Source organism: Leucopleurus acutus (genome assembly GCF_964270905.1).
Source record: "Leucopleurus acutus genome assembly, chromosome: 10".
NCBI classification, from domain to species: domain Eukaryota; kingdom Metazoa; phylum Chordata; class Mammalia; order Artiodactyla; family Delphinidae; genus Leucopleurus; species Leucopleurus acutus.
Genome location: NC_139153.1, coordinates 84479903 through 84504269, shown reverse-complemented (window position 1 = coordinate 84504269; position 24367 = coordinate 84479903). Strand labels below are relative to the sequence as shown.

Sequence of the window (24367 nt, the reverse complement as noted above, 5' to 3'; positions counted from 1 at the left end):
AGTTATTCAGTGATAACAGGGTCTGGGTTTCTCCAGTAAAGGGAATAGATATGTTATAATCTACAGTTTCCATTTAGTTCCCCTTATGATCAACGCTTGAATTCCAACTCTAAAGAGTATATTTCTATTTGATCCTGAAGCATGTGCCAAAAGAACTCACCAAGACTGCAAACAAATTCTTCCAAGTGCGCCTCCGCTTCCAGTGACTTCATAGAAAACATCTGCGTGTTATTTGAAAATTAATCCTTTTCCATCTGTGTATCCTGTGTTTTGGACTCCCTTTCCTTCCCAAATATCCTGAATTCAAGGTATCTAAACTCATGGAGCAGTTGTCCAGAGGAGGAGAAGCATCCGCCCCTCCCCCAACCCCTGGGAGCAGACAGGAAAAGAATTATCCTAAGGAATTGTTTAAAAACCCAGACGCAACAGAAAGAAATAAAACCATGGCTGCATACGTTGATGTCCCAGGGGTCCAACATTTAACCTCATATGGGCAATAATTTGTTTAGCATTAAACTAAACCAGTTTGATGAACTCAAATGCCCTCGGCTCAATAGACAGGACTCTCAGAGGAGCCTGTGTTACTTCCCTCACTTAAGTGCAGATTTGTAATAAAAATCCTAATGCCAGTTACATGCTTTTTGGACCTATAAGAACCTAACCACTTGGAGAATCATATTTGAGAGGTCAGAAAACTCCACAGTTAAAGATCGGTTTATAATTTACGAAGAAAATAGAAAGTTTTGTTTCTCTGAGTTGAAATTTGACAAGCACGGCGGGAAATATTGCTGGGTTTTGGCATAAGGTTTTGTGCTTTCCTCATAATTTGAGACCTGAGTGAAGCCTGAGACTTCGGGGATCATTTTCTGGGAAAAATCGGGCAATTCAGTGCAGAGAATTTTGATATTTTTGGCATTTTTTGAGGTGTAACAAACACAACTCGGGATCCGAGAGGACACTCTGAGGCTGCCAGCGAGGCGGGCTGGACAGCGCACCAATCACGGCGCAGCTCCGCCCTATATAAACGGGCGGGCGCAGCGGCGCGGCCCGAGTCCCGGCCAGTGCCTCTGCTTCCGGCTCGAATTGCTTTCCCAACAATCGCTTTCAACATGTCCGAGACTGCGCCCGCCGCGCCTGCTGCACCGGCCCCTGCCGAGAAGACGCCGGTGAAAAAGAAGGCCCGTAAGGCTGCAGGTGCCGCAAAGCGCAAAGCGTCTGGGCCCCCGGTGTCCGAGCTCATCACCAAGGCTGTCGCCGCCTCCAAGGAGCGCAGCGGCGTGTCTCTGGCTGCGCTCAAGAAGGCGCTGGCGGCCGCGGGCTACGATGTAGAGAAGAATAACAGTCGGATCAAGCTGGGTCTCAAGAGCTTGGTGAGCAAGGGCACTCTGGTACAGACCAAGGGCACCGGCGCCTCGGGTTCTTTCAAGCTGAACAGGAAGGCGGCCACCGGGGAGGCTAAGCCCAAAGCCAAGAAGGCGGGCGCGGCCAAGCCCAAGAAGCCCGCAGGAGGGGCTAAGAAGCCCAAGAAGGCGACGGGGGCGGCCACCCCCAAGAAGAGCGCCAAGAAGACCCCAAAGAAGGCAAAGAAGCCTGTCGCGGCTGCAGGAGCCAAAAAAGCAAAGAGTCCGAAAAAAGCGAAAGCAGCCAAGCCGAAGAAGGCGCCCAAGAGCCCAGCGAAAGCTAAGGCGGTGAAGCCCAAGGCGGCTAAACCAAAGACCGCCAAACCTAAGGCAGCCAAGCCAAAGAAGGCGGCAGCCAAGAAGAAATAGGAAGTTGCTTTGGCCTAAGGCTTAGAAGCTCGACACAACCCAAAGGCTCTTTTCAGAGCCACCCAAAGATATCAGGAAAAGAGCTGTTGGCACGTTTTAAGGGGGCGTGGTTAGGAGTGAAAGGCTGCAAGTGAGGGGCGGCCCTCCCTGGGGTGGGTCTTGATGGCCTCGGCTGTTACAATGTGACAGTCCCTTTAGGAAACTGGTGAGAGTGCGGTTAGACTGACCAGGGGACAGGCCTGAGCGTAAGCTTGTTTTAGGCTCCAGTATGCAGAGAGTGGAGACCGCTGGTTGAAAGTCCCCACTTAGCCCCAAAGGGCGCGGTAAGGGAGAACACAAACTCAGGGGCAGGAAGTCTCCCCCCACTGTATCAGGCACTACGTTCTGTAGGTGTCTGGAGACCACTAAAGTGAAATTTAAATGTTTACCCCATTGCACGAAAGACGGTTTATCATTTAATGAGCCACTTGCATTTTCTTTGCTTAACAAGGGCATGCCGACAGGCAAAACTGGCAAGTTTGCGAGAAAAATACTCCCAAGTATTTTAAGCATCATGGTTAATAAGTAACAAAAATTATCAGGACTTCTGATAGAGGACGAAGAGGTTAAGAATTGTGAACTTTTAAGAGGGTGACCCAGCCCAGCACGTTATGTGCAGGTAGTGGCTACTTATTGGTCAGCTGCCCAGGGCGCGGGGTAATGCGTTTACGAGCTTGTCCACCAGCTCCAGCTGGACATTAACACGGTGACTAGTTGCGGGGCCCGAACCAATGCACGAAGTTATCCAAAGGAACAGAGAAGTTGCTTTCAGTTACTAACTTAAAGCTAGCGTGTTGTCATTTCCTTTCATCTGCTTGCTGTGAAATACACAGTGCAGGTGCTTCAAAAGGCTATTTGTACTAGCTATGGGTAGTCTAGTGTAGGCCCGTCTGATTGGGTCAAAGCACACTAACTAAACAGCCAATGAAAAGGTAGACCTGCTAGTATCATTTACATTCCTGTTTGTGACGCCACAATAAAATTAATCCAATCATGAGCGAAATCTTACTAACCTAATTTGAATACCGCATCTATAAGTAAATGTGGCCTCAGCGGGGGCGACTCTTTTCCCAGGTGTTAGCGTTAGTGTTCGAATTTTTAACGCTACAATGCCAGAACCCACCAAGTCCGCTCCGGCCCCGAAGAAAGGCTCCAAGAAGGCGGTGACCAAGGCGCAGAAGAAGGATGGCAAGAAGCGCAAGCGCAGTCGCAAGGAGAGTTACTCCGTGTACGTGTACAAGGTGCTGAAGCAGGTCCACCCGGACACCGGCATCTCGTCCAAGGCCATGGGCATCATGAACTCGTTCGTCAACGACATCTTCGAGCGCATTGCGGGCGAGGCGTCGCGCCTGGCGCATTATAACAAGCGCTCGACCATCACTTCCAGAGAGATCCAGACGGCCGTGCGCCTGCTGCTGCCCGGGGAGCTGGCCAAGCACGCCGTGTCTGAGGGCACCAAGGCTGTCACCAAGTACACCAGCTCCAAGTAAACTTGCCAAGTAAGCGTCTTTACACCTAATCCCAAAGGCTCTTTTAAGAGCCACGCATGCTTTCAGCAGATGAGTTGTAATCCTTTCATTCCAAAGGTTATTTCCGGATGTCTCCTGCCAAATTTAAAGCTTCACTACTGTTCTTTAACTAATACAGCCGCGTAGAAAATACTTATGAGGAACTTAGAAAATAACAATATGTGCTGTTAATTGCGCGCTCACTATGGGCAAGTACACTTCCATAGAGCCATGATACCACATAACCAGATACCAATTTGCACTGAAAATGCCATTTCAAGTGTGCAGCTTTCCTCTTCGTGTGTAGGTCTCCAAGTTGATCCTAAGGTTGATCCGGAATTTGGCGATGACCCCTTACCCAGAGCACGAAGGCGCATGCTCTGACTTCATTCTGCTCGGAGCTTTTCCATTTCTTTCCTTTTTTAAAAAAAAACAAACATATAGACATGTATTTCTGGGAAAAATGCTGAAGGAAATGGGAGTTTTCACTGAAATGTTACACAGGTTTTTCTGGTTTTCTTGCTTTGTAATTGGTGCAGTTTCTGCTTGAAGCTCTGAGCAGCGGGTGGGGGAGGGAGAGGAGGAGCCTAGGCACCGAGGAAAGGGAAAGGGAAGCCTTCAAACCCTGTCAGCTACTGTATCTTCTTTCCCAGAAAGTCATATTTAATTTATAGTCCTTTGGGGGCAGCATTCAGCTTTAAAGTCCTCTGGGTCACAAGAGGGAAGCACAGTACTCAATCAGTTAAGGCGCCTGATCTGAGGCCCCCTTTTCAGCACCCTCTCCGCTTTACCGGATGTCCCAGAGCGTCAAGGACGGAGAGGAAGTAGAATGAGAATGAAAGCCTTTTCTGGCCGGTAGGATAGGGGTAAAGGTTTTCACTGCTGAGGAATAGATTCTGTCGGGAAGATAAATCTCTGAAAAGAGGTCCAGAGGGGCTGGGAGGGAGTGGCCGGGAGGAGAGGAATCAATGGTCAGAGGTCACCAAGAAAATTGCCAGGTAGATGAGGCTGGGCTGGGAATGAAGTGCTGGTTGAGATGGAAAATTTAGGTGGAGGGTATTGTTGGCTGAGGGAGGAATGAATTTAGAAACTTTAGGGTTCTCACGATCTCCCAAAGAAACAGGGATTCATGGATTATGGGGATAGATTTTCCATAATATGGCAAGCTGGGTACTTGGATGAACGATTAAAATCCAGAATAGTATATTTTTTAATTTATAAAAGCAAGGAAGAGCCACCACAAAACTAAGGAACTCTCGGTCCCAGGGGCTTGGCCCACGTGAAACCCCAAGCACCACAGCTGACTTCACCCAAACTTGCGCTTTGTTTTTTAGGGTGTTATGTGACGCCTGGCCATGGTGGGGAGCATGATAAGAACTCTTTCCCAGTGAAGCTGAGACACCAGACCAAAATGAACTAGAAATAAACACACAAACACACTCACCATAGATGATGGCAAACAGTCTGCCCTGAACGTTGGTGCTGAGTAGATTCCACTGCTGAGAATTCGGACTACAAGCCAGACTTCACACTTACTTGTCTCAGCTTTAATACCACAAGGATTCAAAACACCCAGGCTGAGAATTTAATTTAGGGATATCCCAAATATCACCAGGGATTTAATTTAGGGATATCCCAAATATCACCAGGGATATCCCTGGTGCCCCTGAGCACCTGATTTAATTTAGGGATATCCCAAATATCACCAGAGAATTTAATTTAGGGATATCCCAAATATCACCAGGGATATCCCTGGTGCCCCTGAGCACCTGCTAAAAGCAAATACAAATCCTCTCTGGAAGAATAAGCTTCACTTTAGGCCTCAATAAACCTTCACAGACAAATATCCAAGAAAATGAATGAGCAGCTTCACAACCGAAATTAACCAAACACACCATGAGATAAGGCACCATGACCAAGAGCAACAGACAATGAAAACAAAAGCACAAATTAACAGATACAGACTTCAAGTGCCTAACTTTAATATCTTAAAAAAAAAATATGTGCGGGATTAAGAGGATACAAAGAATGATCACATAGATTTGAAAAAAAAAATAGAAATTCTAGAAATATATATACATTTATTTCTAGAATTTCTATTTGTTTTCTATAGAAACAAATGTTACTATTCTATAATTAATTATATATATAATTATATATAATATATAAATATAATATAAACATAAATTTATATAATACATATAAAATTATATATATAACAAGTTATATATATACATATAAAATTATAACAGAACTGAAATTAAAAGCTTACTGGATGATTTTAATAGCCAGTTGGACCCAGCTGAAGAATTTTCATGAATTATATAACCAGATCACAAGGAATTATCCAAAATGAAAAGAGACGAATGTAAAAGTGAGTTTAAGAGATCTGGAATTAGTAGTAAAATTGTCTGGCATGCATCTAATCATAGTAGCAGGACACGCAGAAAATGATGCAGATGTGAGATTCAAATGATCATGGCTGACAGTTTTTTAGAATTGATGGATTACTCATACAATGAAAAATAAATGTAGTGAAAAATGATACAACAGAAAGGGTTACTGTGTGACACTAGACTAAACCATATACATTCTTACAACAAATATAATGCTGATTTTCATAGGGTTGTGCCTTCTAATCTGTGTGGACACGTGGCATCAGACCAAAGCACTGTTTGAAATTCTTGGGGGGAGAGGACTTGAGTGACTGATTATTTACATGCATTTTGTCTCTAGCTAAAACTTCTGTTAATGCTAATCCATATTTAATGGACTATCTTGATTTTCATTGCATATAATACTGTCATTAGCAAATAAAAAATCTTTGATATTCTTCCCAATAACAATTTCTCTTAATCTCTTTTATCTTGTTATTGTGTTAACTAAAATCACAAACTATTTCATATTAGACATGCTATTAGATGTCACCATCTTTTTTCTCCTTTTCATGGAAATAGCTTTGGTAGTTCATTATTTATAATAATACCTGTGTGTGTGAGCACGTGTGTGTGTGAGAGAGTAGTCTTTATTGTGCTAATGTAGTTTCCTTTTAATTCTTTTTTAAGAGTTTTTATTAGGAATGATTTATGAAGTTTTGTCATCTGATGAAATAATGTCCTTTTACTCCTTTAACCTTTTGCAGTTAAGTACATGTAGATTTTCTAATGTTAATCCATGCTTCCAGTCCTAGGACAAATCTTATTTGGTCATGTTGTATTATTATCTTAAATAATGGCTGGATAAATTTTAATATTTTACGTGGATTTTTAAAATCTCTACTATTCATATATAAAATCATTCTATGATTTTCTCTTTTGGGTTTAACTTAATCAGATTTTGTCCTTAAGGTTATGGTAGCTTCATAAACTTCACTGTAGGGCTCTCCTTTATTATTTACTGCTTTATAATAAATTATCCCCAAACTGAGCAGCTTAAATCAATGGACATTTATTATCTCATTCAGTTTCTGTGATCAGGAATCCAGAAGTGACTTAGCTGGGTGGTTATGACTCAGGGTCTCTCAGGAGGTTGAAGTCAAGATGTAAGCATAGGCTGCAGTCATCTGGAGCATAGGCTCCAGACTGTAGCTGGAGGATTCCCTTCCAAGATGGCTTGAATGCCATCTTGGATGCCAGACAAGTTCCTGGTGGCTGGTGGCAGGAGGAACTCAGCTCCTTGCCACATGGACCTCTCTGGAGGGCTAAATGACGCTTCAAAACACGTTAGCTGTTATCCCACAGAAAGAGAAATTATATAGAGAAAGAGAGTGCCAGGAATGCCTTCTGCAACCTAGTTTCGAACATCACACACTGACGCTTCTGCCACTTTCTATTCTTTAGAAGCAAGTCACTTAAACCTAGCATATATTCAGAAGAGAATTAGAATCCACTTTTGAGGTAAGGATATTTTAAAAATTTGTGGACATATTTTAAAACCACCACATCATTCTTTTTATGCTTTAAATACTTGAATGTAAAAAGTATTTGTGCTTTAAAGATTAGATAGAAATAAGTTGTAAAATCACCTGAACTTAATACCTTTATACTTGGTAGATTTTTAGGAATTCCAGCAACCTAGACTATAATAGACCACTATCCACAGAGACAAAGTCAATAAAACTCCCACATGATGTCCTGATGGACTTTTCTCTGAGATTGTAAAGGACAAAATAGCGGCCTCTGCAGTGAAATAAAACATTATCTCAGCACATAGCAGGTTTTTGTTTTTTTTGTTTTTTTTGCGTTACGTGGGCCTCTCACTGTTGTGGCCTCTCCCGTTGCGGAGCGCAGGCTCCGGACGCGCAGGCTCAGCGGCCATGGCTCACGGGCCCAGCCGCTCCGCAGCATGTGGGATCTCGCGGACCGGGGCACGAAACCATGTACCTTGCATCGGCAGGCAGACTCTCAACCACTGCGCCACCAGGGAAGCCCAGCAGGTACTTTTTAAAATATTGAATGAATTGAATTAATTCATCTGAGAAATCCTAAACTGCAATCAGGAAAGCAAATCTCTGGTGCACGATTGTTTTGGAATGTCCAACAAACTAATACGTTTGGTCTTTTTGAAAAAGAAAACAAAGAAGAAAATAAATATAGTAAAAAATTAAAATTTCAGAAAATACTGTGGTATATGAAAATAGGAGAAAATAGAGCTTCCCTGGTGGTGCAATGGTTGGGAGTCTGCCTGCTGGTTCAGGGGACACGGGTTCGAGCCCTGGTCCGGGAAGATCCCACATCCCAAGGAGCAACTAGGCCCATGCGCCACAACTGCTGAGTCTGCACTCTACAGCCCGCAAGCCACAACTGCTGAAGCCCGCTCGCTTAGAGCTGGTGCTCCGCAGTGGGAGAAGCCACCGCAATGAGAAGCCCGTGCACGGCAAGGAAGACCCAACACAGCCAAAAATAAATAAATTAAAATAAAAAAGAAAATAGGAGGGCTTCCCTGGTGGCGCAGTGATTGAGAATCTGCCTGCCAATGCAGGGGACACGGGTTCGAGCCCTGGTCTGGGAAGATCCCACATGCCGCGGAGCAACTGGGCCCGTGAGCCACAATTACTGAGCCTGCGCGTCTGGAGTCTGTGCTCCGCAACAAGAGAGGCCGCGATAGTGAGAGGCCCGCGCACCTCAATGAAGAGTGGCCCCCGCTTGCCACAACTAGAGAAAGCCCTCGCACAGAAACGAAGACCCAACACAGCCCAAAATAAATAAATTAAAAAAAAAAAAAAAGAAAATAGGAGAAAATAATAATATAGAAAATGGTAATGAAATTTAAAATTGACAAGAAATTAAAGGTAACAAAAATTTATTTAAAATATAGGAGTGAAGATTGATGATGAGTAAAAAAATACAATGTTTCAAGTGTAAGGTAACAGATTAAGAGTTAGCAGAAACTCCATAAAAGAAGAAACTAAAGTGAAGAATTCAGTTATGAAGGTTTATAAGGAGATTCTTTTTTTTTTTTTTTTGTGGTATGCGGGCCTCTCACTGTTGCGGCCTCTCCCGTTGCGGAGCACAGGCTCCGGACGCGTAGGCCCAGCGGCCATGGCTCACGGACCTAGCCGCTCCGCGTCATGTGGGATCCTCCCGGACCGGGTCACGAACCCGCGTCCCCTGCATCGGCAGGCGGACTCTCAACCACTGGACCACCGGGGAAGCCCTATCAGGAGATTCTTGATGTGTGTCAAAATGTCCTAGCAAATTGTGCCATGGCAGTAGTTTGCATATTTATTTATAAATCAATTTATTTAAGAGATAGTCATTGAATGTGTCTGGGCTAGTCACTGGCATGGGCACTGGAGATACAAAGAGAAATAAGGTTGTCCTTGACTTCCAGGAGCCCTCAGTTTTGTAAGATCGTCAAGGAAGCTTACAGTTAACTGCTTTCATTTCCCTTTATCTTTCACTAAGGCCCAAACAAGTGTTTATCACTCTTTGGAAGTCTGCAGTTAGGTGAATAGACTTAGGCTCATGTGGGAACTACCAAATTCATTAAATTAAGGCAAAAAAAATCATCCCAATATTTGAGTGATAAAAAAATATAGTAATATTAATACCATTGTGGGGCTTCCCTGGTGGCGCAGTGGATAAGACTCCACGCTCCCAATGCAGGGTGACTGGGTTCGATCTCTGGTCCGGGAACTAGGTCCCACATGCATGCCGCAACTAAGGAGCCAGCAAGTCACAACTAAGAAGCCCACCTGCTGCAACTAAGACCTGGTATAACCAAATAAATATTAAAAACATAAAAACTGCATATAAAAATAATAATAATACCATTTTGACATAGTGCAGAGCTAAAAACAGTCCATAAGGCTGCACTCACACATCTGACACCAACTTCAGGGTTCAGAGGTCTCTCCAAAACTACCCTCAGATTAGATAATTTATTAGAAGGACCCACAGAATTCACTAAAAGCTATTATACTCAAGGTTAGGGTTTATTATAGCAAAAGAACACAAAGCAAAATCAGCAAAGGGAAGAGACACATGGAGCAGAATCTAGGAGGGTTCCAAACACAGAGCTTCCGGTAACCCTTTCCCAGTGGAGTCATGGAGTGTTAACAACACCTTCCTGCAACAATGTGTGACAACACAATATGTATGGCCAACTAGGGAAACTCACCCAAGCCTTGGTGTCCAGACTGGATCTTTAGTATCCAGTTCCTCTGGATCTAGTACAGATATGGCATGGCCCAAAGCACCCAACATAAATGATCCTATTACACTATCCAGTGTAGCTCAATGCCTCCTGGTAAACAAAGATAACTCTTATCATGCAGGACATTCCAAGGGCCTACAGATCACATTCCATCAAAGGGCAAAGGCCATACCTCCTTGGATAAGGTTAATTCTGAACAAAGTCATAAGAAAAACTATATTTTTACAATTTTGAATTAGATATCTATCGACTGTAACTTGAGTTCTACAACTATTTGCTTTTTATGATTCTCCTGTCACATATTTCTGCATACTTAGATAAACTGTGAACCCAGAAATTATAAGATTTCTTTTGGAAGACTAATTTTTGTACTTTATTCAGATGAACAACTTCAGCAGTCTTCTCGATTCATACTCCCAACTTCCCTCCAAACCCTAGCTGCAGGAAAAGAAGACTTAGGAGAGGTAGAGTTCAACTTTGGGAAAAGTTTGGGGAAAGTTTCATGTTGGTGGCATGGGCATTTAGTGCTAAATAGAAGAAAAGGCTCCTTTACATGAAAAGCAGCATTTGAGTGGCTCTTCCTTTCATAAACCATGAAATTTGCCATCATGCACAGGGAACAGGAATTGTAGAAAACTAAAGGAGTTATGCTTTAGAGTTTTGTTTAAAAGTTTTAACAGTGAATGTTAAGCTGTATTTCATAAATACAAAACAATATCACAGCCAAATTATAGCTATTTTTTTTAGGAAAGAAGGAGGAGGAGCATGGGGAAAAGAAGAAAGGTGAGAGAAAATGAGGAGTCAAACTACTACAAAAGGGAGGGAAAGGGCCTAGCGACCAAAGAGAAGCCTATAAAAGACTGTGATAGGAGAGAGGCAGTGGGTGGACAGGCTTAGTCATGTGTTTGGTATTTCAGCTGGGTATAATACCTGTTACATAACTGAAATATTCTCCACATTTCTTGGGTTTTAGGTTGAGTGGATTAATTAAAATGGTATCATATCTGGGAGACTTTCTCTGACCAGCAGATGTAAAATGATACCTCCCTATCCCATTTTTTACTTTCCTCCATTCATTCTTCTTTGTTATACTTAGTACTTATTGACATAAGTTTGTTTATTATTTGTTTCCCCTCCCCATTCTCAAGATTGTAAGCTCATTGGAGCAGGGTTAGTCTTTTTTGCTACTGACTCCCTAATGCCTTGACTGTTTCAGACACAGTAGGCTCTCAGTAACCATTTGCAGCACGACATAATTAATTAATTAATTAAAATACACATACGTCTGCAACAACAGGAATAGAGGCCAGATCTGGTTGTTGAAATGGTTCAATTGAATGAGTGACTCTTCTGGGTCTCACTTTCTTCATCTATACAAGGAGAATAATAATAATGCATTACTTCTTAGAGTTATATTAAGGATTGACATAATTTGTGTAAAGCTCTTAGAACAGTTATAGTCATTTCGTAAGCACTTAGCAGTTGTTAGCAATTGTTATATTTTCCTTAATCTCTGAATTAAAATGAAAATCAGAGTGACTAATTCTCTTCAGGTCAAAAACTAAAGGGAGAGAATATAAGCTTTTGAACTATTTGAATTCCGCCCCAGTAATGGTAGTTGGGAGATTTGAAACAAAGATTACATTATTGAGAAATATCTCTTGACTGAGCATGGTTTGAGTTATTACGTGTTAATGCTAATAATGACTAAAGTGTAGGTAACACTGGAGCAGAGATTCCTCATAGCACATTATACAAGCGTATGTAAACAGAACCCTCTTCTTTGTATAGCAGATATTAATGTTGATGGCAAAATGGCACCTAATATATAAACCTTTCTTATTTCTTCAATCAGGGGAGAGACATGAGTGCAGAGAAGAAATGAATGCAAACAGTAACTGAAAATGAGAATCTGGCCGTAGAAGTTATGAAGTATGATGTCTGACCTGCCTGAGATGATAGATTAGTGTGTATGTCCCACCAAAATCCTACCCATCCTGATTTGCTGCACACTGACTTATCAAAAGGAGATCACTACCCGAGTGGAAGAGCCTAAACAAGGTGTTTTAGCTTTTTCATTTTATTTTTATTTACATAATAAAAACAGAATTTACTTCTGTTACAGGCATAATTACTGGGAACTCATTATTTACCGTGGACTACCTTTGCTGGGGGAAGTCTGAAAGGATAGCAAAACATTTGTAAATGAGACGCTATATTTAATAAACTCTATGGATAATTGAAATTCCGCTTTCATTGTTGATTCAAATTCTTCTCCTAAGATCTTCCCTTTCTGGACAATTTATTTATATTTCAGTTTATTTTCTGGCATTAAGTTCTGAGTGGGTAAGACCTAAGAACTGTTTTGGCTTTGTTAACAATCTCGAAAGTAAAAACTTAGTTTAGCTAAGCTGACATTTAAGAGGTCACCTTCAACATCTGAATTAAGGGGAACACATTACTTCTCACCTGAAGGATTTTTTTTCTTCTTTTTTTGGCCGCGCCTCGCGGCTTGCGGGATCTTAGTTCCCCAATCAGGGACTGAACGCGCGCCCTCGGCAGTGAAAGCTCGAAGCTCTAACCATTGGACAGCCAGGGAATTCCCTTGAGGGATTTTTAAAAACAGATTGCTGGGCCCCACCTCACAGTTTCTGTTTCACTAGACCTGGAGTAGGATCCAGTAATTTGCATTTCTAAATTATCAAGGTGGTGCTGAGGCTGCTGGTCGGGGATCACACCTAGAGAACTGTGCTTTAAATTACGACTTGGGATGTCCCTGAAATGATACTACCAAATAGCCGCACAAGACTGAAAAATCACCTTGAGGTTTAAACTGGAAGCGTCAAGTCCTGAAAATGGGCACCTCCTTCCGGTACGGCCACGCAAGGGTGGAAAGAATAACGTGGCGTTCCACGCCCGGCCTCTGTCTGCTCCCGCCCGTAGCCACGCCCCCCCACGCAGGGTCTGTCCAAGGGCCGTCCCGCCTCGCCGCTCCGCGCCGGCTCCCTCATTGGATCGTCTCACCCAACCTCACGTTCCGCGGCTTCTCCCAGAGCTCCACGTTACGCATACGCCACGTTACGTCACTTCGGCTCCCCCCACCTCCCCGCCGCCCCGGGGGTCTCCAGTAAGCTGCAGGCTTCCGCCAGCCGCTTGCGCGCGCGAGATTTCGCGTGGCAGCCACCTGCTGATGCGCAGGCTTTGCCAATCCAGCTTTTCCCCGCTGGATACTGGAGAGTCCCAACAGTCCATGAGGACGTGCGCAGATTAAAACGGGGAACCGAGCAGTTTGAAGACCGAGAAACAGGGCAGCAGCCCTCCGGTAGTTTTTTTCTCCTCTCTCGACTTTTTCTGAGCTGACGCTTTCCCTCATAACTAATCCCCTGGACACCTTTCTTGCACCACCCTATTTATTATCAACACATTTCTAGGGCACTTTGTGTGAGGATTAAGTGCGTGTATATGTATGTGTGAATTTTTATTACTTCCCACTTGAATATATGTGTTTCAAATTTCATCTTGAGATGCACGAGGGGCCTACATTTATTAGGCTACGGTAGACACAGACCCTACGGCCCACAGTACTTTTAGAGGCTTACGAAAATATTTTAATTTCTTCTAAAATCACAATTTAAAATAAACTTTTAGGTCGATGAAAACGTTCTGTGTAATACTAATATTTTAGTGTTTATATAATTTTAATAATGTTATTATTTTTCTTATAATTTTCACGGAGGAGAGGGCCCAGGAAGGCAAAAGTGCATAGGGCCCGCAAAACATAGTGCAGCCCTGGGTGCAGTTTGCACACAACCATCTCCAGTTATTTACTTAAAATTTTTTTTTCTTTTGGCATACACCTAGACACATTTCCAAGTGCTTTCCAGATGTTAACTCCTTTAATACTCGTAACACACCTGTGAACTATTGTTATCCCAATTTTACCCAGATAGACTGAGTCACTTAGAGCTTATGAACATTTTAGCATATTGAGTCATCACAAAACAAACATAGTATAGTGTATATCTCTTAATTTGAGTGAATCTTGTTTTGTATCCTCAAATTGCATTTCATAGTTTTATTCATACAGATGTGGAATATTTTTTCCTGGACTTAGAATCCTTAGAAAGTGTTGTTCTGTTGTAAATGATTTCTGGTTTTTCTGTTTCAATTCCAGAAAAGCCATAAATTTTTATGTGGTGCTCATGTAGCAACCAACGCTCTTAAGCTCTGTAAGGTCTAATTGTTCATAGATTTTCATGAATTTTTACAATGACATATTATTGTCAGACAATAAAGATAACATCTTTTCTTGTTGCATCCTTACCCTTCTTACTTGTACTTGTCTCATGGTATTGGCCAGACCCTTGGTGCCATGTTGAATAGGAGTAGTACCACCAAACTTTTGTCTTTCTTTTGACTCTTTGGGAATCATTCTAAAATTACACTATTAAATGTTGTGCTCACTGTAGCTACTCCTTATGAAGTAAGTAGCTACTCCTTATTCTTCTAGTTTGGTAAAAATGTTTATAAAGGCGGAGTGTCATATTCTAACAAATATTTTCCCAGTATCTATGCAAATGATAACAGTGTTTCTCTATTAATTTCTTACACTGGCAGATTTGATGTTAAACTTTTCCTCCATCCTTGGAATAAACCCTATACGATATACTATTATTTTTTTTAATAATATGGTCTCTTGGTTTCCATTTGCTTGCATTTCAAATAGAGCTTTTTAAAAAAAAAATGAATTTCATGAGTAAAGTGAGACTATAATTTTCTCTTGTCTCTCTCTTCCTTTCTCCCTTTGTTCTAGGTCTGTATTGTTCCTGTCCAGTTTAGGTAAGTGTACACAATTGCAAAAGAAAAAAAAGGAGAGCTATTTTTCTATTGAAATGGCTTCTGTAAAATAGGGATTATCAATTACTTAAATTCATTAATAATTAAATTCATTAATTAAATTAAATTCATTAAATTAATTAAATTAAATTCATTAATACCTGTAAAACCCAGCTATGCTTGATATAATTTAGATTGAAGAGTACAGGAGAGTTTTTTTTTTAACTACCTGTCATATTTCCATAATCATAACTTGTTTATTCAACCCATTACTTAATTTTTTTCTTGAAAATTATCCTTTTCTGTTAAGTTTAATTTTTTGTAAAAGTTATTCATAGCATTCTTGTGGTTCTTTATGTCTCTTTTTTGGTAGCTACTTTCCCTTTTCTATTCCTATGATTTATTCACACACACACTCTCTTCTTTTTTCCTCATTAGTTTTTCTAGATGTTTGTCTATTGTTGTAAGGTTTTTCAAAGAACAAGCTTGTGGTTTATGGATTATCTCCATTTTTTTCTTTAATTTTTTTTTTTTTAAATTTCAGGTCAGGGTTGACATATTTAAAATAATATGTCAATGTGAAAATCCGTGAGAATCTATAAACAATGAGATCTAATAAGAGCTCAAGAGGGTTGGTAAATATGTGCACCACATAAAAATTCATGACCTTTCTATATATTAGCAATGACCTATCTGGAATTGAAATAGAACATCATTCACAACAGTACAACACATTTTAAGAATTCTAAGGCTGATCCTTTCTACTTTGATTTATTTTCCTCTTGTTTTTTTAGCTTTTTTTGTTGAACACCTAGTTTGCATATCTTTAGTGTTTCTTGTTCCTTAATATATGCATATAATATTATATATTTCCCTTTTAGTACAGCTTCAGATACATCGAACAAATTTTATATGTATTATTCTCATTCATATTTCTCTCATAATATTACATAATTTCCCTTATGATATTCTAATCCATGGTATTTAGAAGTGCACTTTTAGTTTCCAAGCATATGGGAAGATTGTTTTATTTTTACTGTCTTAAAAAAAATATTTTCTATTGCTCTTTAATTAGCTGATAAAAGAGTGCCGTATATATGAAACTGGTTTTTTTGTATCCATTGTGACTTTTTCTAAACTCGGTGTTGAATTTTTGAAATTATTAAATGTGTGCTTTTAAAAACTGGACAGTCCCTTTGTGTTAAGTGCAGGAATCACAGATAGATCAAGTTTGTTCACTGTGTTGTCCAAATCTTCTATAACCATACCTGTTTTTCTTTGCTTGTTATGTGAATTTATAAGAGTAGTATAGGAGAGCTTACCCTACAGCTGTAAACTTGAAGTTCTCTTGCTGATTCTTCCAGTTGTTGCTTATATAGTTAGTGGTTGTGTGGTCAGGTGCATATAAGGTCCTGAATGTTACATCTTATCAGTGGATTTTTATTTTATCATTATGGAATATAGCTCTTTTTTATTTCTAGTTCTATTTTATTATTTTTTTTAATTTAGCCTGGTTTTGATGGTCCCTTGTTCCTTGATTGTATTATTACATTTTTATTTCTTCAAACTTCCAGTAAATAGTTATGTTATAGTCTCGGTAATTTCAATATCTGAAATTCACTGCCCGAGGGAAAGAGAGGGAATCTAAGGCTCTTCTTTGTTTGGATGCCTGACCCTCCACAGTGTCTGTTTTCCTCTTCGATTTGACAACATTTACTATAAGCTTATATTTGGACATTCCAAGTTCCTGGTAGAATGCCTGGCACGTAACAGATGCTAAATAATTACTGAATGAATAAATCACAATCAATCTGTGTACAGTATATCTAGAGAACTTGGGTTCACGATGCTTCCTTCCTGAAGGGGTTTATGTTTGCCTTCACAAGTCACTAGGAGGCGCTATGAACCTAGGTTACTAATTTCAGGAAACACGGCAGGGGCGGGGGGAGGGGGGGGGGCGGAAGGTTGGGGAGCCTGAGGAATGTTAGGAAAAAATGTCAAATTCAGGGAGGACACCTCTCTGCAGAAAGGAAAGATGGTACTGAAAGAACTAAGAAGCCGGTTTCAGACGAAGATGATGATGATGGTAATAATAAAAATAAAGTTAAAATAAATGTGTTAAACACCGGATTCTTAATTTTTAGTAAGTTTTTGGGTTTTTGTTTTATCATTTCACTAGTTAGACTGAAGAACTATTTCTGACCCTCTTTTGTGGCTAAACTGGATGTGATTTTCTCCTTTCCAATTCGAAGGTTTTTAGCCCTATAGGCTATGAAATTCTTTTCTTTCTTATCTCCCTTCAAGTGATGTAATTTTATTTCCCTGCCCTTTGTTTTTACGCTGTATTTCTGCATTTTCTGTACAGTGGGAAACACTGTACTCGGAATTGTCTGGATCACCGCCTATTTTTTTCTCAGTTCTTCCTTTCCCTCTCACTGGATTCAAATGTAAAGATACAGCTTTTCCAGGAGCTGTAAACGGGCCTTGCAAATCAGAGACTAACCGTGCCACGAGCTTTGCCTCCTTGATTTTTCAAAACACTGGAGAGAGTTACTTTTAGTTTTTAAAATTAACAAACTATTCTGAATTGTTATAAACGAATCAGAACTCATTATAAAATAGGTTAACTAGATTAAAGAAGGTGGCCTGATTGCTGGAAAACTCTCAGGATATGACCAGTGAGACAGTATATCTGGAATGATTTATTTGCGTGCAGACCTCAAGACGAACGAATCAGCAATTGCATAACTAAGTCTTCATTTGCATAACGTTGTCTACAAATAAGCAGGATCCGGTGGAACGGACACCGTTTTCTTTTCTTTTAGAAGACATCGACGGTACAATGCCTGAACTAGTGAAGTCTCTGGCCCCAAAGAAGGGCTCCAAGAAGGCGGTGACCGAGGCCCAGGAAAGAGATGGGAAGAAGCGCAAGTGTAGCCGTAAGGAGAGCTACTCCGTGTACGTGTACAAGGTGCTGAATCAGGGCCACCCAGACCCTGGCATCTGGTGCAAGGCCATGGGCATCATGAACTCGTTCGGCAGTGACATCTTGGAGCGCATCGCGGGAGAAGCGTCGCTCCTGGCGCATTACAACAAGCGCTCGACCATCACTTCCAGGGAGATCCAGACGGCCGTACGTCTGCTGCTGCCCGGGGAGCTGGCCAAGCACGCTGTGTCCGGGGGTACCAAGGCTGTCACCAAGTATACCAGCTCCAAGTAAATGTTTATAGCCACTTTTCAGAGCCATTTCACATTTTCACAATCAGAGCTGCGCACTAGCTTGTGCGGTTTCGTGAACTCTGGGATTTAAATTAGTGTCAGGGGTAACGCTTAGCAAAGTACTTAAAAAGCAAGAGATCCTCGGGTGGCAAATCTACTGTATATGGTTTCTGACAACTGTTCCGCGTATGAGGGTTCCCAACGGCTAAAGCGAATGTGCACTGAAACCACTTAGTGCTAACCCCAATCCTTGGAGCTCTAGGTAACCTTTATAAAATTTGTACAGGGTGCTCTCTGGGCTGGAATCTGTGCTTTGTGAAGCTCTGGTCTTGGTTTTATGTAAAGCGTCAGGCTGTAACGTCCAGGAGACCACAGTTATGTTTGAAAATCCCACCGTCTAAAACCGGAACTTTCTTAGTATGACTTTGGAGGGTCTTCCGCCTAGGTTCATTTGTGTGGATCTAATTCCTTTTCCTCACACTCCCTCACCCCCAGCCCTTTGCCTAGGGCTTTCAAGTCCTGGCTGAACATTTTATCTAAGATTCTTTACAAGCATATTATGTTGGGTGGCTGCAGCTCTCCAGTAAGGGGAAAATAGTTACTAACTTTTTATTTTCTTTTATCTCTTTCCTGGTCATTAGATTTTTGTTTGAAGAATGCAGTCTTCTCCCCACTCTCCTGACTCGTTTTACACACTAGACCTGTAAAATTCACAGAATTCTGTATTCAGCCGCCTGTCTTCTCACTAGAGTAGCCACATAATATAAAGATTGGCTCTGCCGCCTCCAATCTGTCCTTTTCTGTCCCCGGTGAGCTCCCTTCTGAGCCCATCGCCCTATCCTGCCTCCATATCTCCTCCCTCTGCTCGGTTCAGAAACTGTGGAGGGATCCTGGCAAGGAAGAAGAGAGGGACCCAGGGTCGGCTCAGAACGCAGAGAGGAAGAACTATGGAAGTAGAGATGCTTTTTAATGTTGTGAGCTGAACACTGAGGTTTGGAAGCCTACGGTTTGTGATCGCATAGTGCCCAAGAGATTAAACCCCGGGAAATAAAGAGCAGGGCTCTTCCCTCATTTGTCCGGAAACTGCAAGGTAGAGGTGTCCTTCAGGAAGTCAGGAGAAAAAGGTTCAGTTGAGGGTACTTCACCCATAAATGGAAATGCCAAATCCACCCAAGCATTGCTATCAGTGTCCTTGAGAAACACTCCTAGCCAGCCTCCAGGGCCAGTCTATCTGGTCTCCATTTTATTGTCTCAAAAACAAGTCTTTATTTTCAGGTTACTGAATTACAGTTCGACTGTTTCTGATCACCTTGACTTAGTCTGAGGTAATCCTGAAACTCGCCTGTTCACAGGGTATTTAGTTTCCATTCCAGAGTCACCGTGAGGGCTTTTCGTTTTTTACCTGCTCACAGCCCTTGGATAATCACCCACCTCACAAAAATCAAAAATCTGCTATGGCCCCAAGCCCTGAAAAGTCTGGCCCTCACCTAACTCTCCAACCCAGCCTCAGAGGATTCTTTTTCTCCCTTTTGTTTTGTGTTTCTTCATTGTTTTTTGGTTGTTTGTTTTTTTTCCAGGCCTTTGCCGTTTTTCTCTGTCTGAAATGCCCCTGATTCCACATCCATCCCCAGCACACACACAGTTTATTGATCAACAACTTCAATTTCAGCTTAATCATTATTATATCCTTGGGGAAGTTGGCCTCCATTGTTAAAGGCTCTCACAGTCACAAACAACTGGATGTATACCCAGCCCCGCAAATTAATCATTACTAAGAGGACATGGGACCCTTAGGATTGATGTGGTTGAATCAGAACCCCATTCCTGAGGCTAAGAGAGGGACTCTGCCTTCCCTGGAGCACAAGACAGGGAGGAAAGGGACACCTCAACAAAATTAAGTCCGTATTAGAAAGGAAGAGGGCAAATGACTTTGGGCAAGGCACTTGCACTGCCTGATGTAAGGGCCTTCTAGGCAGACAGAAGGAGCACCCACCAAGTTCATTCATATTCAAGTGCCAAGCACTAAATTATGTACTGAGGACATAAAGCACTTGAGTGTGCATCAGAATCACCCAGAGGGCTTGTTAGGGGACAGATTGCTGGTCCCATTCCCAAGTTTCTGGTTCATTAGCTCTGGGGGAGATCTGAGGACTGGGCTTACTAAAAAGTGCCCAGCAGATACAGTGCTGCTTATTTGGTAGGAGGCTTTGAGAACATCTAATATATGGTGAAGAACAAGCTACCAAAGCCCCTGCCCACATGAGCTTCCTGGTGGCAAAGATAAGTGTATGATAGAAGAAGATGAAGGGTGTAGATGCCAAACAATGAAGTTTAAATTTATTTTGCAGATGACAAAAATTTATAGAAAGCTTCAGAGCAGGGACTGATATAATTGGCTCCAGTGTTAGGAAGGTGTCTCTAATGGCAGTAGAGAAGCGATTCCATTCAGTATTTTGTCAAATATTGATTGGATTTCCTCTGTGAGAGGCCTTAGTTACAGTGGTGAGACAGACAGGCTGATCTTCTGGGGCTGATATCCAAGTGGGAGGAGAGAGATAATCAACACATTGATAACTCAGCAAGATATTTCAAATAGAAGTTCTGAGGCCTGTGAAATTATTTGAAATAAAACCAGGTGCTGTGATAGTAACTACGTGATGCTTTAGATAAGGGAACCCACAACCCAGGGAATAAAAGTTCCAGGCCAAGGCAGGGAGGAGTTTGTGCTCAATGAATATAAGGTCTGTATGCTAGGAGATTAGTAAGGTAAAGGGGTAAAAATGAGGCTGGGGATTAAACAGGTACCTGAACATGTTGGACCTTATAGGCCAAAAGAAGGCACCCAGATTCTTATTGTGTCATGGGAAACTCTTAGAATTTTTAATAACTCTAGCCACTATGGGGAGAATGAATTTTATGGGATCAAAAGTAGAAAGAAGCAGGGAATAAAATTGAAAGCTTATTGCAATAATTCTGGTGAAATTATTAGAATTAGATTTAGGAGGAGAAAGTCAAAAGGATTTATTGAAGAGTTAGGTTTTATGGGTGAAGAATCAAGTAGCTAACATTTGTTGAGCCCTTTATATGTTTAGGAAACTATGCCAAGCTCTTTAGAAACATAAACTCACTTCATCTGCTCAACATACACATTATCTAGATGCAACTTTTCTCTCCTTTTAATTGAGCAAAGTGTGGGGCTGGTGTTAGACCCAAGGCAGTGTGGCTCCAGAGGTTCTGTGCTTATCTACTTCCCTGCAGTGCTAATAAAGTTCTTGGATAATCAAGAATTCTAGGAGAGGATGAGTTTTCTGAGACTGGAACATGACAATTTTTAAATCCCCTTAGCAACTCCATTGTAGATGTCAAGTGAGTAGTTGTATATGTGAGTCTGGAATTCAAAGGCAAATGGGGACTGGGCATAGAAATTTTTGGAAATTTTGGAAATAGATATTTTAATGTTGTCAGCATGGCATGAGATTGGAGATTACCCATGGAGGAAGAATAAAGAAGTGAGTTTATCCTGGAGGCATTCCAAACTTTAGAGAAAAAGAGACAGCAAAAGATTCTAAAGAGTGACAAGTGAGTTTGGGAGAAAATCAGGAGAGCGGAGTCAAAAAAGTCAAGAAAATAATGTACTTCACCAAGGAGGACATGACCAAGTTGGTGTGATGTCTAGAAGGCTAAGAACAAACATGAGCTTTGGATATAGTTAATAGAGATCCCTGGGAACTCGGGTTATGGGACTGAAGGGAGGCCCAGACCCCATCTGGGACAACTTCAGTACTCAATTATTACTTCTTTCCTAGGAACAGCTCCACTCAGGGCTGAGCGCCATGTGTGGCCATTATGTTTTTACCCTCTGTCTTGGGCCATCATATTTGATCGATGCAGGCATCTGCCCAGCTGGATCAATCAGATTTGTTTTCCTAGAAATTAGGAAAAGGACCTGAAGAAAAAGACAGGACCGAGTATTCACTAATTGCTTAAGTGTGGTCAGCAAACTTAAATTTCAAGAGAATTATTTTTTTGTTTAAATAATCTGGAATTGTTTTTTTTTTATGTTTACATCCAAAAGAACTTCCGTTAATACACTTGCAACTTCTTAAGAATATATGTAAACTATATTTGTCAAACATATGCATAAACACATAATCCTATGTTTTCACTCAGTCCTCACGAAAATACGAATTTTCACCTACATTACAGATAAGGGAACAGTGGTTAGTAATTTACCACAGACCACAAAGATAGAAAATGGTAATTCAAGACTTCAAGTGTATGTCTTCATGGTTCAAAATGCCACTTTCTTTTTCTCTGGGCCTCTGAGAAATGTCATGAGAAATAAGAATGCTTATAATAGCAATAATAATAGCCCAAACATGGAGCATTAACCATGTACCATGCACTGGCCAAAATGCTTAACAAATATTTAATGTTATTCACCCCCAAACATGTAAGATAGGAACTACTGTTCTCCATTTATGAGGAAACAGAGGCATAGAGCGGTTGGTTAAGACACAGAGACAAAGAATAAGCATCCCTCTGTACAAGCTTTCCAGCTCCTTTTTATCTCTGAAAAGGGGTATTGGGAATGATTCTTGTAAGCTTAATAAATGATTTATTCAATGACAGAGACCCTGTTGAATATATTTATCAAGACTAGCAATGGAAGACAAGTTCAAAGGGCCTTAAGAAGAAATTCATGGACTTCCTCCTTAATCAGGCTAAAAAATAAACACCCCACTGTTTTTATTTACTTTCGAATCTCATGAGATACAGTCATTTTGGGCCTTCAGGCCTCTGAGAATCAAATTTTTTCCAAATGGGCTATCTTGCATTCTGAGTTATGAAGTGTTAAGACCTGATCTAATTTCTCGAGAGTATATAGGTCTATTGCACATAGTGAATAAATGGTGACAAATTTACTCTTTTTCAATGTGTTCTTTATGCATTTTGTCTGTCCTTTCCTCTCTAGCCTTAAATTTTGGATCTTTACACCTCAGACTCTAAAATCCTAGACTCCAAGCTGTTGACAGGAATCCATGGAGCTCTGGGAATTCCTTTTATGAGCCCCATGAAATATCTATCTATGTCCAATATGTGTACTTTCTACCAGTTTCTCAAAGGAGCTTCTGATCCACATGTTAAGAACTACTCTCCTCGGGGAAACAGTACTCTGAAATATACAGATTACAACTGCTTAAGACATATGGATAGCCCACCCACCCATCTCTAACGTGTAATGAGCCCCTATTCTGTGTTCTGCCTAGCATGGAACACAGTGGAAGAGATGTCAAGGAGAGAGGCTCACTTGGCATTAGCTTTCTTTGAAAGAGCTTTCTGGCCAATGGAAGGACAGTCATACTGGTAAATAAGTTGAGAAAACCGTATTTGGTATGATAAAGTTAAGTTGCTGTAACAGAGACTCAAAAGTAAGTTAGCTTAAAGACAGTCTTGTTCATGGAACAGATACACTATGATTAGTCCAGCTCTGTGAGGCAGCTCTGCCCCTCCTGATCAATCAGGAACTCTTGTTCCTTACAAGTCATTGTTCTGCCACCCCTAGAGCCCGATGGTCTCTGCTGGGTCAAACAAGATCAGCACCTTCATAGCTGGCAGGAAGAGGAAAGCTTTTAAAGCCTGGGAGTGTCTTCTACTTACACTCCAAAAAGAGCACTTAGTCACATACTCCCGTCTGCTCCTAGACAAGCCAGGAATGTTATCTCACACTAGGGAGCCACCTGTCCAGCTATACCTTATTATAATACAGTGAACCACTTTCACTGGAAAGAAATACCAGTTGTATCACAATAAACCAAGATGTTTTCACAGAATAAAGCCCATTCTGAGGACACCAAAGAATACAGTGGCATGCTGACAATCCTGAGACTGTAGAAAGTTTACAGTCGGTAAGAAAAGGAAATGGGTAACCCACTTGAGAGCTGCGCATTTTGCCTCATTTCCTGATGTGTAGAGAAGAGGTGGGATTTGACTCAGGAAGACCTGGATTTGAAAGGCCCAGTCCAGCACTTTTTGTCAGGATATGTGTTATGCAACTCTCTTCTATAAGGTAAATGTGCTTGTAATCAAGTCTAAGAATATTCAAGATAAAGAATCAACATAATAAGTTGGTAAACATAAACCTGTATATTTATATCAAGCATGTATATCAACCTTAATAAAAGCTTCTTTTGGATTGAGAAACCAGTAGCTTTGGACATGGGAAGACAGCTCAGAGAAGCAGAGACAAGTTGTCCTGTCTCCATTCCACTTTTAAACAAGAGGAAACCCCAAGTACTCTTTTATTTTACTTAAGTATAGTTGATTCACAATGTTAAT

General features: G+C 41.2%; 3 protein-coding genes across 4 annotated transcripts; all 3 read left to right on the top strand.

The window, feature by feature from the left end:
* Nucleotides 1-1062: 1062 nt before the first annotated feature.
* H1-4 (H1.4 linker histone, cluster member) lies at nt 1063-1811 on the top strand. Its single transcript, XM_082849067.1, has one exon. The coding sequence runs from the start codon at nt 1110-1112 to the stop codon at nt 1767-1769; it is 660 nt and encodes a 219-aa protein (XP_082705193.1). The 5' UTR covers nt 1063-1109; the 3' UTR covers nt 1770-1811.
* A 1076-nt stretch (nt 1812-2887) lies between these two features.
* On the top strand, nt 2888-12204 carry LOC309967358 (histone H2B type 1-M). Its single transcript, XM_082847949.1, has 2 exons — nt 2888-3307; nt 11829-12204. Exon 1 carries the CDS (start codon nt 2918-2920, stop codon nt 3296-3298), a length of 381 nt encoding a protein of 126 aa, XP_082704075.1. The 5' UTR covers nt 2888-2917; the 3' UTR covers nt 3299-3307; nt 11829-12204.
* A 980-nt stretch (nt 12205-13184) lies between these two features.
* Nucleotides 13185-18486, top strand: LOC309967946 (histone H2B type 1-L-like). 2 transcript variants are annotated; one of them, XM_082848932.1, is made up of 3 exons: nt 13185-13295; nt 14787-14812; nt 17638-18486. In XM_082848932.1, the coding sequence occupies exon 3, from the start codon at nt 17652-17654 to the stop codon at nt 18027-18029; it is 378 nt and encodes a 125-aa protein (XP_082705058.1). In that variant the 5' UTR covers nt 13185-13295; nt 14787-14812; nt 17638-17651; the 3' UTR covers nt 18030-18486. The 2 variants fall into 2 exon arrangements, with proteins under 2 accessions (XP_082705058.1, XP_082705057.1); XM_082848931.1 differs by having other exon boundaries at nt 17635-18486.
* Nucleotides 18487-24367: the final 5881 nt, after the last annotated feature.

Coding starts and splice junctions, on each gene's coding strand:
- H1-4 (XM_082849067.1), top strand. CDS start 1,110: ATGTCCGAGACTGCGCCCGCCGCGCCTGCTGCACCGGCCCCTGCCGAG.
- LOC309967358 (XM_082847949.1), top strand. CDS start 2,918: ATGCCAGAACCCACCAAGTCCGCTCCGGCCCCGAAGAAAGGCTCCAAG.
- LOC309967946 (XM_082848932.1), top strand. CDS start 17,652: ATGCCTGAACTAGTGAAGTCTCTGGCCCCAAAGAAGGGCTCCAAGAAG.